The 14396-nt window shown below is 41.2% G+C and overlaps 1 protein-coding gene across 1 annotated transcript; it reads left to right on the forward strand.

Moving 5' to 3' along the window:
• Positions 1 to 380: 380 nt before the first annotated feature.
• On the forward strand, positions 381 to 2742 carry LOC110287778 (ubiquitin carboxyl-terminal hydrolase 17-like protein B). The gene is given in 3 exon segments (XM_021154314.1): positions 381 to 408; positions 1198 to 2440; positions 2442 to 2742. Coding segments are annotated over 3 exon segments (1572 nt in total).
• Positions 2743 to 14396: the final 11654 nt, after the last annotated feature.

The raw sequence follows: 14396 nt of genomic DNA on the forward strand, positions 1-14396 counted from the left end.
TAGGCTGTTTATATTGGTTCTGTGTGGTTAGCAAGGTAATGGAAACTCTTGTATGGCATGTGTAGTCATCAATTCCTCTATTTGACATGGTTTTGTAACTTTATTCCAGGTAAAACCCAAGCTTAAGACATTGGAGCTAGGGAAATTCACTCCAAAGAGATGAGATTACTGAGCTGCTTTGCAGAAACCACACCCAACTTGGGAGAGGCTTGTCTAGAATGGGCTGTCCTTGGAAGACTGTAGGCGTGGCCACAAGACTGGAGTATAAAAGACTGAGCATTTGGGAATGGTCCTCACTTGCAGAGATTCTCTGGAGGGAAAGACTTCCTTCTGCTCCCTTAGAAGACTCCAGCAAGTTATTTGAAGAGGTCTTTGGAGACATGGTGGTTGCTCTCTCCTTCCCAGAAGGTGAGTCTTATTGCAAGGTCTTTACATCTTGTGTGTCCCCCAGCAGCCTTGTCATCTCTGGCTGCCCTAGACCTGCATAAGGAAGAATTGAGTGTGCTGGGACAGGCTTTTGATGACAAAAGGGCTGCTCTGCTCTTCTAAGAAGTTGAGTCTCATCATAAGGCCTTTTGCAGCTTGCATGTGTAGTGCCAGGAAAGAGTAGTCATCCACCCAAACCAGACAGGAACTGATGAGATGCAACCACTGTGAGGCCTTTTTATGCCAGCTAGCTAAGGCACCACTGTGAGCCACTGTCCAGCAGGAAGGCCTTGGGGATAATGAGCCATGAATATCTCTCAGGGTAAGGGTTTACAGTAATCAGCAAGCATAGGGGTGTAGGTTACTGTGCAAGCATCTAATTGGCTAGTTTTTTGGCCTGTAACATAATGGTGGGTCCTGGGAGTCATAGGCTGAATGTCTGCTTCCCTCTGCATGGGTAGTAGTTAGGGAGGGGTTGGACTTTGAACGTGGCGGTGCAGATCTGTTGGAGTAATAACGTGGAGACACTGGTCTTGTTGGGGGTGTAACCTAGAGACTGGATTTAGGTTCATGTTTGGTTTGGTTGTGGGTGTTTTTGAGTGTTTTCTTTATTGAGATTGTTGAGAGGGAGTAACTTGGAAAGAAATGCTAGTACTGTCCTGTTATTTTTCCTGAAGTGAACGTTAGGTCAGGTTTTCTAGAATGGATTCTGAAGGTAAAGGATGTGGCCACTGGCATGCCCTAAAGACTTTTTGTATTCTTGTCCCATAGCAGATCCATCCCTGTCACCTCCTAGTGCCCCAGAGCTGCATCAGGATGAAGCTCAGGTGGTAGAGGAGCTGGCTGCCAATGTCAAGCACAGTCTGAGTTGGGAGAGCCCCCAAGGACCGGGATGCGGGCTCCAGAACACAGGCAACAGCTGCTACCTGAATGCAGCCCTGCAGTGCTTGACACACACACCACCTCTAGCTGACTACATGCTGTCCCAAGAGCACACTCAGATATGTTGTTTCCCAGAAGGCTGTAAGATGTGTGCTATGGAAGCCCATGTGACCCAGAGTCTCCTGCACACCCACTCAGGGGATGTCATGAAGCCCTCCCAGATTTTGACCTCTCCCTTCCACAAGCGCAAGCAGGAAGATGCCCATGAGTTTCTCATGTTCACCTTGGAAACCATGCATGAATCCTGCCTTCAAGTGCACAGACAATCAGAACCCACCTCTGAGGACAGCTCACCCATTCATGATATATTTGGAGGCTGGTGGAGATCTCAGATCAAGTGTCACCACTGCCAGGGCACCTCAGATTCTTATGATCCCTTCCTGGACATCCCCCTGGATATCAGCTCGGCTCAGAGTGTGAAGCAAGCCTTGCAGGATACAGAGAAGGCAGAAGAGCTATGTGGGGAGAATTCCTACTACTGTGGTAGCTGTAGACAGAAGATGCCAGCTTCTAAGACCCTAAAGGTTTATAGTGCCCCAAAGGTACTCCTGCTAGTGTTAAAGCGCTTTTCGGGCTCCATGGGTAAAAAGTTGGACAGAAAAGTAAGCTACCCGGAGTTCCTTGACCTGAAGCCATACCTGTCCCAGCCTACTGAAGGACCTTTGCCTTATGCCCTCTATGCCGTCCTAGTCCATGAAGGTGCAACTTGTCACAGTGGACATTATTTCTGTTGTGTCAAAGCTGGCCATGGGAAGTGGTACAAGATGGATGATACTAAGGTCACCAGCTGCGATGTGACTTCTGTCCTGAATGAGAATGCCTATGTGCTCTTCTATGTGCAGCAGAATGACCTCAAAAAGGATAGTATCGACATGCAAGAGGGCAGAATACATGAGGTTCTCAACGCCGAATACCAGCTGAAGAAATCACGGGAAAAAAAACATAATAAAAGCCCTGACACAGAAGATGCAGGAAAGCCCTTCGAAAACAGGGAGAAGAGATCATCCCAAGAAACCTCCTTAGGGGAGGGGAAAGTTCTTCAGGAACAGGACCACCAGAAAGCTGGGCAGAAACGAGAATACCAAACTCATGCCTCAGGAACAGAACCACCAGAAACCTGGGCAGAACCTCAGGAATACTGAAGGTGAACTTGATCGGCCCGCTGACGCAATTGTGATTTACCAACCTATATGCACTGCAAACTGAGGCAGGGATGCTCCAGACAAAGAGAATCAACCCTTGCACAATGCTGACAGGCTCCTCACCTCTCAGGACTCTGTGAACACTGGGCAGCTTTGTAGACTGGAAAGGAGACGAAGATCGAAGAAGGGGAACAAGAACAAGCAAGGGCAGAAGCTTCTGCTTGTTCGCTAGTACTCACCCACCCACTTACACTGGCTCCTGTGGACAAACTGCCCACCTGAAGCCTCTGGAACAAGAGAATTGGACCTCTGTCACAGGCAGAAACAATGCCTCACCCATGTGGCCTTCCTATGGCATCCACCTTTCCTCTGGTCCCTTGCCCGTGTTTGCTGACTGACTGAGAATCATCGTTTGGATGTGGAAAAATTTACCCAGGGTGTTGGTACAGGCTAAAGACAATAAAGCCGGAAACCTAGGGGAGGACTGTATATCCTCTCCTGCAACTCCTGGAATCTGAGGAGGGTAGAGACTAAATCAACATGCTAGAGCTCTTGATATTTGGAGTTTTCACTCAGTTGCTTTGCGACTGCCCTTTCTAACCTCTTTCCCAGAAAATGTATAGTAGACACTGTAAAAATAGAAGTTCTTGTTCTTTGTGTGTGATCAACAGTTCTTTGACCAAATAAATTCTGTTACTTCATAATCCTTGTCTTCTTCCTTATTGTTATGTTTTCTTTTGTTTTGTTATGCTATGTTATGTTTTGTTTATGAACATAAATCAGTATGGTACACTCTTGGAAGAGTGTACTGAACCTGTTTATAACATGGTCTCATTGGTGTAGACAGGAATCATTACTCACAGATTTTTAAATGAGGATTCTTTTCTCCCAGAGAGTTACCACCTACCCTGTCTGTGGGGGGAGGTCATGGACACCACTGAACTCCTGGCTTCTAGACTCAGGCTGTGAGATTGAAAGAGAAAGGTTGAAGATCAGCACCTGTGTGGCATCAGGTGTTCATCAAAGACAAATGGAAAAGGCTGAGGTGGGACTTGCTGAGGTGGGACTTGCAGAGTCTGTGACTGACAAACTTCAGGAGCTCCATCAAGGTCTCTGCCAAAACTCCATCAGCCTCAGTGTGCCCTCTGGTCACCCGGGCCCCAAGTACTTCTTAAGCCTGTTATGAAGCTGGAAGAAGACAAATTCTGCCATTGGGATGAAAAACTTTCCTCGTTGTAGGAGAGGAAGCTCCACTCTGAAAGATATACAGAGTTAGTAATTGGTGCAATGAAAAATGTGACCTAAAGAAAACTTGATTACTGGTTACACAAGCTTAGTGTGGTGTTCTCAACCTGTAGGTCTCAACCTATCTTGGGATGAATGGCTCCTTCACAAGGGTGGCATATCAGATATCCTACCTATCAGATATTCACCTGGCAATTCAACAACACTGGCAAAGTCACAGTAACAGAGTAGCATGGGAAACAATGTTATACTTGGGGGAGGGTCACAACATGAAAAAGTGTATTGAAACTTCAGACAGCATTAGAGGAAGGTTAGAACCACTGTTCTAGGACCATGTAGGAGATTCTTTTAGGTGGGGAAATCCACTTCAAACACAACAATAATTACATACCAGTGTTCAGAACATTCATATGGAACTGGTTAGATATGATATGGGAAGAGGACAAGTAGGTATAATCCTATTAAATGTAAGGGCATTTGTGTGGCTGTATTTAAACCACACCCATCATTAGAGGCCCCAATAGAAAGGCCACAGGCTTGGCTTTCTTCTCACAATGTGTGTTTTGCTAGAAGTTGGCAATCTGTAGAACTAGCCACAGACACCAGAACTTTGCATCATCTCACACTTTCTTCACACTATACCTGACTGGTTTTTCCAAGTTTTCCTAAATGCTATGTAAGTAATGATCAATTCCTTATAATTTTGATAAAATATTTCTCAGCACACCCAAAGATCTTAGTAACTTGAATATTCATCTAAAATTAACACCTTGTTCATTTGGGATTAGTATATTAGACAGAAAGCAATTGGCATTCTATAGATATCTTGTCTTCAAGAACAGTCTGACAACTTAGAAAATTCTCAACTGAATGTAATAATGGAAATGAACTGCGGTTACATGGCAGAGGTAAAGAAATTAGTGCAAATGTGCAAGGCCTACATTTGTATCATTGGTATGCCCAACCATAATAACCAGAAGATAAATTTGAACTTATGTGGTGATATTATTAAAACTGTGGTGAATTTTGTTCACTCTGTTTGAAAATGGAGAAAAACAAAATCAGGTTTCACTGCTTCATATGGAGATACAACACTTACCAAGACAAATTTTGTTTCAGATGTAGTTTATTTTTAGTGTGTTTATTGTGTGAAGTGTGTGTGATTTTTGTTTGTGGGTTGTGATTGTGTGTGTGTGTGTATGTTTGTGTCTATTTGATTTAGGTAATGGCAGCCAACTGAGTGATCATGAGCTGAAGCCATGATAGGATGAGATAAAGATCAAGGTCAATTTGGACCATTTTGTGCAAAGGACAGTTGGTGAACCCCCAAAAGACCACCTAAGAATGATTCCCATGCAATTGCACTGTGGTTGCATTATTCAAGCGAGTTTTATAGAGAGAAGAGATGGGTATCATTGCACACATCTAACTGGGAAGCCATTAATATAGTTGTCTTTTATGCCCTTTAATATAGTTGTCTCTTACTGGGAACCAAACCATAGACTTAAATTCTTGTTTTTGTTGTTTGGGTTTTTTTTGTTCTTTGTTTTTTTTTTTTTTTTTTTTTTTGGTTTGTTTATTTCTTTGCTTGCTTATTGGTGGGTGTTAGGAAGTGAAGTGCCAGGGGCAGGATTGTTACCTGGGGGTTCAGATTTGTTGGGAAATAACCTGGAACTGGTGTTACACCTGGGTATTTTGGGGAGGTAACCTGCTGGAAACTTGTGCTTGACACAGGTCTTCTTTGGGGAGGGGGTAACCTGGAAACTGGTAATAGGTACTGGCCTGTTCGTTAACTGGTGTTCAACCTTAGGTCGGGTTCTTTAAGATGGTTTTCTAAGAAATCAAGGGATCTGGACTCTCAAACACAAATAACCCTTTTCTCAAAAATAAAAAGAAATGTAGGATTTGCCTGGTATGGTCCACCTAAAAGTTAATCTTATCACTCCAGTGGGAGTGTGTCACCATGATGGAATAAACTGGGTGACTGAATCACCTGCAAAGTGTATTACACAGTCAAGGGCTGATAAAAAAAAAAACAACAATATAAAATGTCATTATTACTAATTACTGAATTCTTTGTGAATAGATTCCCAACAACATAATGCTTGGGCCTAAGCCCCTACTGAAAAACACTAAAGAAACAGAATGTAGGTTGAAGGTCATTGTTTATCCTAATGTCAACTGCAGTATACTCAGTAGATTAGATGACATCTTCCACCAGAAGGCCTTGACTGGACCATAAGAAAGAGATCTCTGGAAAAGTGTAAAAATATTAGAAAGGAGAAATATAAAATATATGGCTCAATTACGACAGGGGCACTAGGAAGTGAAATGGAACTGAATCCTATCTTCTAGGAGATAACAGATTAAGGTATTTGGGCAAGATTCTACCTAGTTAAATTTAGATCCTGGTATGATGGTTATACTGGATATTCCTGGTTGTCAACTTGACTGTATCTGGAAAGAAGTAAAATCCAGAATTGGAAGGCTCACCAGTGACCCTAATCTGGAGGCTGGGAGATAGAAGTTTCTGACCTGGATCTTGGTATGGAGATGTTAGGGCATAGTGGCTATGGATTCCAGAAGATTAAGACAGGGATATCTCCAAGTTCAAGGTCAGCTGGAATAAAACCTTTAAAGTGGGATAAACATTCTGCTGGAGACCATTGGAAGAAGGAGGGCTATCTCTGTCTGTCCTTTGCCTGCTTGTCATGAGGGACTAAACAACTGCTAGATCCTTGAATTTCCATTCACAGCTGCTACTGACCATTGTTGGGAGTTGGACTACAGACTGTAACTCATCAATGAATTCCTTTAGGGACTACCCACAAGTTCTGTAACTCTACAGAACCCTGACTAATACAGAAGTGGGTACCAGAAGAGGGGTATTGCTGCGATAGGCCTGACCATGCTTTTATTTGAAAAAATGTGGATTTTGGGACTTTGGATGTGGACTTCAGTAGAATGCTTTTAATGAGGCTTAATGTTTCATCCTACTAAGAATATGGAAGACTTTGTTGCTGGGAGTAATTTGAATTGTGTTGACCTGGCACAAGAGATTTCAAAGGAGAAAAATTTCAGAATGTGGCATAAAGACTCTTTTTGTGGTATTGTGGTGAAGAATGTGGCTACTTTTTTCCCTAGTCTGAAAAGTCTTCCTGAGGCTAAGGTGAAGAGACTCAGATTAATTGCATTGACAAAGGAAGTTTCAGAAAAGCCCAGCAGAAGGCAGGAATGGTGGCACATGCCTTTAATCCCAGCACTCAGGAGATAGAGGCAGGCAGATTTCTCAGTTCGAGGCCATCCTGGTCTACAAAGTGAGTTCCAGGACAGCCAGGGCTATATACAGAAACCCTGTCTCAAAAAACAAAAAACAAAATAAAACAACAACAAAAAAAAAAGCCCAGCAGAGACTTTGTTCTCCATTTAAGTCTCATGAAGAGCATTTAGAAGAAGACTAGCAAGCTTAGAAAGGAAAGTATATGGTTCAAGTACTAATGAAGCACCAGGAAGTGAAATGGAAATGAATTCTATGTTCTAGGAGATAACAGATTAAGGTACTTGGGGGCAAGATCCTACCAAGCTAAATTTAGATCCAGGTATGGTCTTCCACACCTTTGATCCCAGGAGTCAAAGCCAAGCAGATCTCTGATTTCAAGGCCAACCTGAGACAAAGTAGGTTCCAGTTTAAACTTAACACCAGTCATGGTGGTACACACCTTTAATCCCAGATGTACAGGAGACAGAGCCAAGAAGATTTCTGAGTTCAAGTTCAATCTACAGAGTAAATCCCAGGAAAGCCAAGCTTAGGCAGAGAGGGAGTTTAAACACAGAAAGGTGGTAATTGAATAAAGGGGACCATGTTTCATTTACTGCAAGCAGCAGAACTTGCCAACTTCAATCACGTGGCTCTGGCTTTAGATTGAAAAATAGAAGGGATTACTGGGACAATTGCTGGTTACCTGGAGCTAGGGAATTAGCTCTGATTAAGAAGAGACCAGTATCACTGAGGTGATATCTGGGAAGTGTTTTCTGAGAGCACAAAGAAGCTGTGTTTCTGAGATAGCCAAGGTTTTAACTCTTGTTACAGCTGTATTTGGTACTGTGTAAACGTCACCCAGGTGGTACTCGTTTTGAAGGCAAGAAGGGGACATCAAGAATAGGTGAACCTTGATGCACAGTGAGAAGTAATGGAAGGGCATTTGTGAAGCTTTTGGCTCAGGTGTTGTTGACAGCACAGGGCTGAAGGGGTCATGCAAAGGAATTGAGGTGTGGCACTATGAAGAGAGTCTATGAGAGGCTATTGGTTAAGCCTAATTGTAGTGGAAGACCCCAGTGTATTGGAGATGCAAGTACCAAGGGATGATCAGTACCAAGAATAGCAGTGACAGGGGAATGGATCAACCTGAGCTTAGATTGCTACACAGGACAGAGCTGGAGAAGTGACTCAAGCCTTTTGGAGGAGTCTAGAAGATCATGTGTGGATCCCAGACACTGCAACAAGAAGCTGTAAAACTGAAGTTGTCTTGGAGATCCCAAGATGTTCAGGAAGCCAGAGCCATGGGCTATCTATTTGCTGAAGAAAGCTGCTAAAAGGAAGTGGAACCATGCCAGGAGAAAGAAGTTTGTTGTAGTCAACACGGATGAAAAGGGAGTTGGAGATCTGAAGACTGCTTTGATATCAGACATGGACATGTGGAGTTTGGAGTTGGCCCAACTGGTTTCCTATTTGGCTTTGGAAATTATAGTTAAGTGATTGAATGAATTTCAGAAGAGACTGAACCTTTCACATTGTTGAGACTGCTATAGACTGGGGGCTTTGGAAGTTGGAATAAGTGTATTTTTCATTATGCTATGCTTAGGTATGTCCCCCATAGACTCATATGTTTAAACAATCCCATGAGGGACAGGTAGTGGAATGTTATGGTTTGTATATGCTTGGCTAAGGGAGTAGCACAATTTGAAGTTATGGCCCTGTCAGACTAGATGTGGCCTTGTTGGAATAGGTGTATCACTGGGAGTGTGGGCTTTAAGACTCTCATGCTAGTTTCCTAGAAGCCAGTCTTCTACTAGCAGTCTTCAGATGAAGATCTAGAACTCTCAGATCCTCCTGCACTATATCTGCCTGGATGTTGCCATGCTCCCACCTTGATGATACTGGACTGAATTTGTAAGCATGTCCTAATTAAATGTCCTTAAAAATGTTCCCTTGCTCATGGTGTCTGTTCACAGCAGTAAAACCCTAATAAAGATACTTATCAAAGAAAAAAATCCAATTAGAGGACATTCTAATTCTAAATATCTGTGCACTAAATACAAGTACACCCAAGGTCATATAACACTATTATAGCTCAAGTTACATATTGGAATTATACAAAGATAGGAGGAGACTTTAGTATCCAACTCTCACCAATAGAGAAAATCTAAACAGAAAAGCTTTTGCTAATTGATGCTATAAATCAAATGTACTTAACATGTATTTATAGAACATTATACAAACACAAAAGAATATACCTTTAACTCAGTTCCTCATGGAATGTCCTCCAAAATTGAACACACACTTGGGTACAAATCAAGTCTCAACAAATATAAAAAATTGAAATAACTACCTGCATCCTAGCCACCATAAATTAAAGCTGGTTAACAACAACAGGAGAAAAACCAGAAGCTTACAAACTCACAAAAACCTAACTCACTATTGAATGAAGAAAAAACTGTGTCAAGACAATAATCTCCACTATGTTCATAGCAGCCTTATTTATAATAGCCAGAAGCTGGAAAGAATCCAGATGCCCCTCAACAGAGGCATGGACACACAAAATATGGTACATTTACACAATGAAGTACTACTCAGCTATTAAAAAGAATGAATTTATGAAATTCCTAGGCAAATGGATGGACCTGAAGAGCATCATCTTGAGTGAGGTAACCCAATCACAGAAGAACTCACACAATATGTACTCACTGATAAGTGGATATTAGCCCAGAAATTTAGGAAACCCAAGATACAATTTGCTAAACCCATGAAACTCAAGAAGAACGAAGACCAAAGTGTGGACACTTTACCCCTTCTTAGAATTGGGGACAAAACACCCATAGAAGGAGTTACAGAGACAAAGTTTGGAGCTGTGACGAAAGGATGGATCATCTAAAGACTGCCATATCCGGGGATCCATCCCATAATCAGCTTCCAAACGCTGACACCATTGCATACACTAGCAAGATTTTGCTGAAAGGACCCAGATAGAGCTGTCTCGTGTGAGACTATGCTGGGGCCTAGCAAACACAGAAGTGGATGCTCACAGTCAGCTATTGGATAGATCACAGGGCCCCCAATGGAGGAGCTAGAGAAAGTACCCAAGGAGCTAAAGGGATCTGCAATCCTATAGGTGGAACAATGATATGAAATATGCAGCACCCCCCTCCCCCCGGAGATCGTGTCTCTAGCTGCATATGAATCATAAGATGGCCTAGTCGGCCATCAGTGGAAAGAGAGGCCCATTAGTTGTGCAAACTTTATATGCCTCAATACAGGGGAATGACAGGGCCAAGAAGTGGGAGTGGGGGGTGGAGTGGGGGGGAACATGTGGGGGACTTTTGGGATAGCATTGGAAATGTAAATGAAATAAATACCCAATTAAAAAAAGAGCATTAAAAAAAAGAAATAAATGAATACTGAACATACATTGTATTAGGGACACCATAAAAGTGGTTCTAAGTGGTAAGTTCAAAGCACTATGTGCCTAGATAATAACATCGACAATGTCTCACACTAGTAACTGAGCTGCATACCTCAAAGTTGGGTAGTAGTCTTGGGTTCTGTAAGAGAGCAGGCTGAGCAAGCCAGGGGAAGCAAGCCAGTAAGTAACATCCTGCCATTGCCTCTGAATCAGCTCCTGCTTTCTGAGCTCCCAGAAAACTCCACTTTGAGTTCCAGTCTTGATTCCATTGGTAATGAGCAGCAACATGGAAGTGTAAGCTGAATAAACCCTTTACTCCTCAACTGCTTCTTAGTAATGACCTTTGTGCAGGAATACAAACCCTAAGACAACAGCACACCTAAAAGTTGTAGAAAAAACAAGAAACAAACACACCTAAGAGTAGTAGACTTTGAGAAATAGTCAAGCTCAGGGTTAAAATCAATTAATCAGAAACAAAGAGTTCAATACAAAGTATTAAAAAAACCATGAACTGGTTCTTTGAGACAATCAAAAAAGTAGACAAACCCATAGTCAACCTAACTAAAAGACAGAGAGAGAGAGAGAGAGAGAGAGAGAGAATTCAAATTAACAAAATCAAAAATGACAGATAATATTTACCAAAGTTAACTCAAGATCAGGTAAACTACCTAAATCATCTTATAGCCTTTTCGGAAATAGTCACTAAAAGACTCCCAACCAAAAAAAAAGCCTTTGAAACTTTACCTGATATGAACATTCCTAATACTAATTTACAAAATAGAAACAGAAGTAACAGTGCAAAATTCATTCTATGGGGCCACAGTCATCCTGATATGTAAAAGACACAAAGTTCAACAAAGAAAAAATTTCAGACTAATTTCTCTTATGAATATTGATGCAAAAAATTTTATACAATACTCACAAATCAAATCCAAGGAAACATCAATAACATCATTTCACCATGGTCAAGTAGGCTTCATCCCAGGGATGTGGGGATGGTTCAATATTCAATAATCAATTAACATAACACACCATATACAAAACTGAAAGAAAAAAATCACATGTTCATACCACTAGATGGTGAAAAGCCTTTGACAAAATACAACAGCCCCTTCATGTTAAAATTCTTGGGGTGATCAGAGATACAAGGCATATATACCTATCCATAAAGCAACATACAGGAAGGCAATAGCCAACATCAAATAAAGTGAGGTGAACCTTAAAGCAATTACACTGAAATCAGGGATAGATAAGGCTGTACACTCTCCCCATGTCTTTAACATAGAACTTGAGTAAGTCAAGTAAAGGAGATCAAGGAAAACACGAATTAGATAGGAAGAAGTCAAAGTATCTGTTTGTGAATGATATGAAAGCATCCATAAGCAATACACAATTATACCAGAGCACACCTACAGCTGATAGACAACTTTAGTAAAGTGGCTGGATACAAAAACTAACTCAAAGAAATTAGTAGCCTTCCTTCATTTAAAAAAAAAAAAAACTGGCTGAGAAAGAAATTAGAGAGACAACACGCTTCATAATAGCCACAAGTAATCTAAAATATCATGGTGCAACTCTAACCAAGCAGGTGAAAGATCAGTAAGGCAAGAATTTCTAGTCTCTGAAGAAGGAAATTGAAGAAGAAATCAGAAGACAGAGAGATTTCCCACACTTATGGATCCATAGGATTAACATAGTGAAAATGGCCATCTTACCAAAAGCAATCTACAGACTCAATGCAATTTCCATCAAAATACCAATACAACCCTCTGTAGGCCTTGAATGAACAATTTTCAACTTCATATGGTAAGACAGAAAAAGTCAGGATAGCTAAAACAGTACTGATCAGTAACATAAAGGAACTTCTGGAAGAACCATCATCCCTGACCTCAAGCTATACTACAGAGCAACTGTGGAGAAAACAAAACCAAACAAAACAAAACCTACATAGCATTGATAGAAAAACAGACTGGTTGATCAATGGAATTCAATTGAAGACCCAGAAATTAACCCTCACACCTATAGAAACTTGATTTTTAACAAAGAAGGCAAAATCATACAATGGAAAAAAAGAAAGTATCTTGACCAAATGGTCCTGGTTTAACTGTATGTCTGCATATAAAAGAATTCATATAGATGCATATTTTATCAGCCTGCACAAAACTCAGGTTCAAGTGAATCAAAGACCTCAACAGAAAACTGAATACATTGAATCTGATAAAACAGAAAGTGGGAAATAGCCTTGAGTTCATTGGTTCAGAAGACAATTTCTTTAACTTAATATCAGTGGCTCAGGCTATAAGATAATAGTTGATAAAGGGAAACTCATAACACTACAAAGCTTCTGTAATACAAAGGACACTGTCAATAAAACAACAAATGGCATCCTACAGAGTGAGAATCTGTAGTAAACCTATATCTGACACAGGGCTAATATCCAAAATAAAGAAAGAACCCAAGACGTTAGACAGAAACAATCCAAATAACCCAATTTAAAAATGGGGTACAGAGTTAAACAGAATTCTCAACAAAGGAATCTTGTATGGCCAGGAATCACTAAAGTAAAAAAAAAAAAATGTTTTTAGTCATCACAAAAATGCAAATCAAAAGGAGATTCCTTCCTGCACCAATAAGAATGACTAAGTAATTAGTGGAATCACTAAAATGTAGGCTATAATATCAATGCAGAAATGGACTTGCTACCAAGGTAAGGTTAAACAGGCAAAGAGCAAAAAGCTTCCTTTTCCCATGTCCTTGTCTTGTAGCAGGTGTTGTCTAGATTAGATCTGGAGTCGAGATTTGGATTCAAAATTTATCTTCTCCCTTCCAGATATGTATTAAAGTGTGTCTTCCTCAAAGATTCAGATCAGAAGTTTATTCTCCCTCTTCAATTTAGAAAAACAAAAGAAAACCATAGGTGTGTCCTCCATTTTTTGCTTTTTAGTTAACACCAGATGTAGTCAAATTGACCACCAAGAGTAGCCATCATAGTCCCCAATAAAGTTTGGGAAAAAATGATCCACCTGAAGGCTAGTTTAAGAACAGAATTGTGTCCCACACTCTCATGTGAGGTGCTGGCTAACACACAAATGATCCAGCCTGATTCAATTTTAAGATCAGAAGTGAAGAGGCCAGTTCAGGACCTTTGGAAAATCCCACCAGAACCCTCCTCTCCTGGAAGAGAAAAGTCATAGAGCACTCAGGCACCCCTCTGGAAGGGAAAGGGTAATTACATTCCTCAGACCACAGGGTGGGTGGAGTGACCATCAGCCATCTGTGGGTTGGGGAGGCCCAGAGCATGTAGACACATTTTGCAGGTTGGACAGACTCTTGGCCACCTAAAGACAATTGTTGGCCACCTCATTTCCTAAAGACCAATCAGTTTAAAGGTCACACTGTTCTATCAATCACATTGTGCCTAATGGATGCTGTTCTGAAAACTGCATAAAACTCAGTGAACAAGCGGCCCATGGTAGTTATCTCTCTGCAGGGTGACTCCCAGCATGTTGGAACAAACAAAATTCCTCTTGATTTGGCCTCAATCCTCCACTTTTGTTCACTCGAGGAATCTGGTAAGTTAAGGCTTGTCAGAGTCTTACAGAAGCTTTTTATAATGTAAAAGAAAGTTTTTCTGTTGGTTATAAAACTTAAGTTGTTATTTCTTGGAATTTGAACTGATATTTTCTTTGAGAGGCTGGAGTTAGACTGACTCCATGGCAGGCTGGAAAATGCGAATTCAAGACTAGATCTAAGATTCTGTTTCCCAGAACAGAATAAACCAGTTCCAGAAAAAAACACCACAGTCTAAGGTCAGTCAATCAAGAGCAGGCTAGTCATGTGTCCTGAGGCAAAAACAGTCAGGAAGAGTCAGCAATGGATTCTAAGCTCTCCCTAGAAAATCCCTAGAGCCCTAACCAATCTCAGTGACACCCATACCCCTGGAAATAAGGCCCATCAATCA

The sequence above is a fragment of the Mus caroli genome, unplaced genomic scaffold (genome assembly GCF_978045245.1).
Source record: "Mus caroli unplaced genomic scaffold, Mus_caroli_1 scaffold_8, whole genome shotgun sequence".
Taxonomy (NCBI): domain Eukaryota; kingdom Metazoa; phylum Chordata; class Mammalia; order Rodentia; family Muridae; genus Mus; species Mus caroli.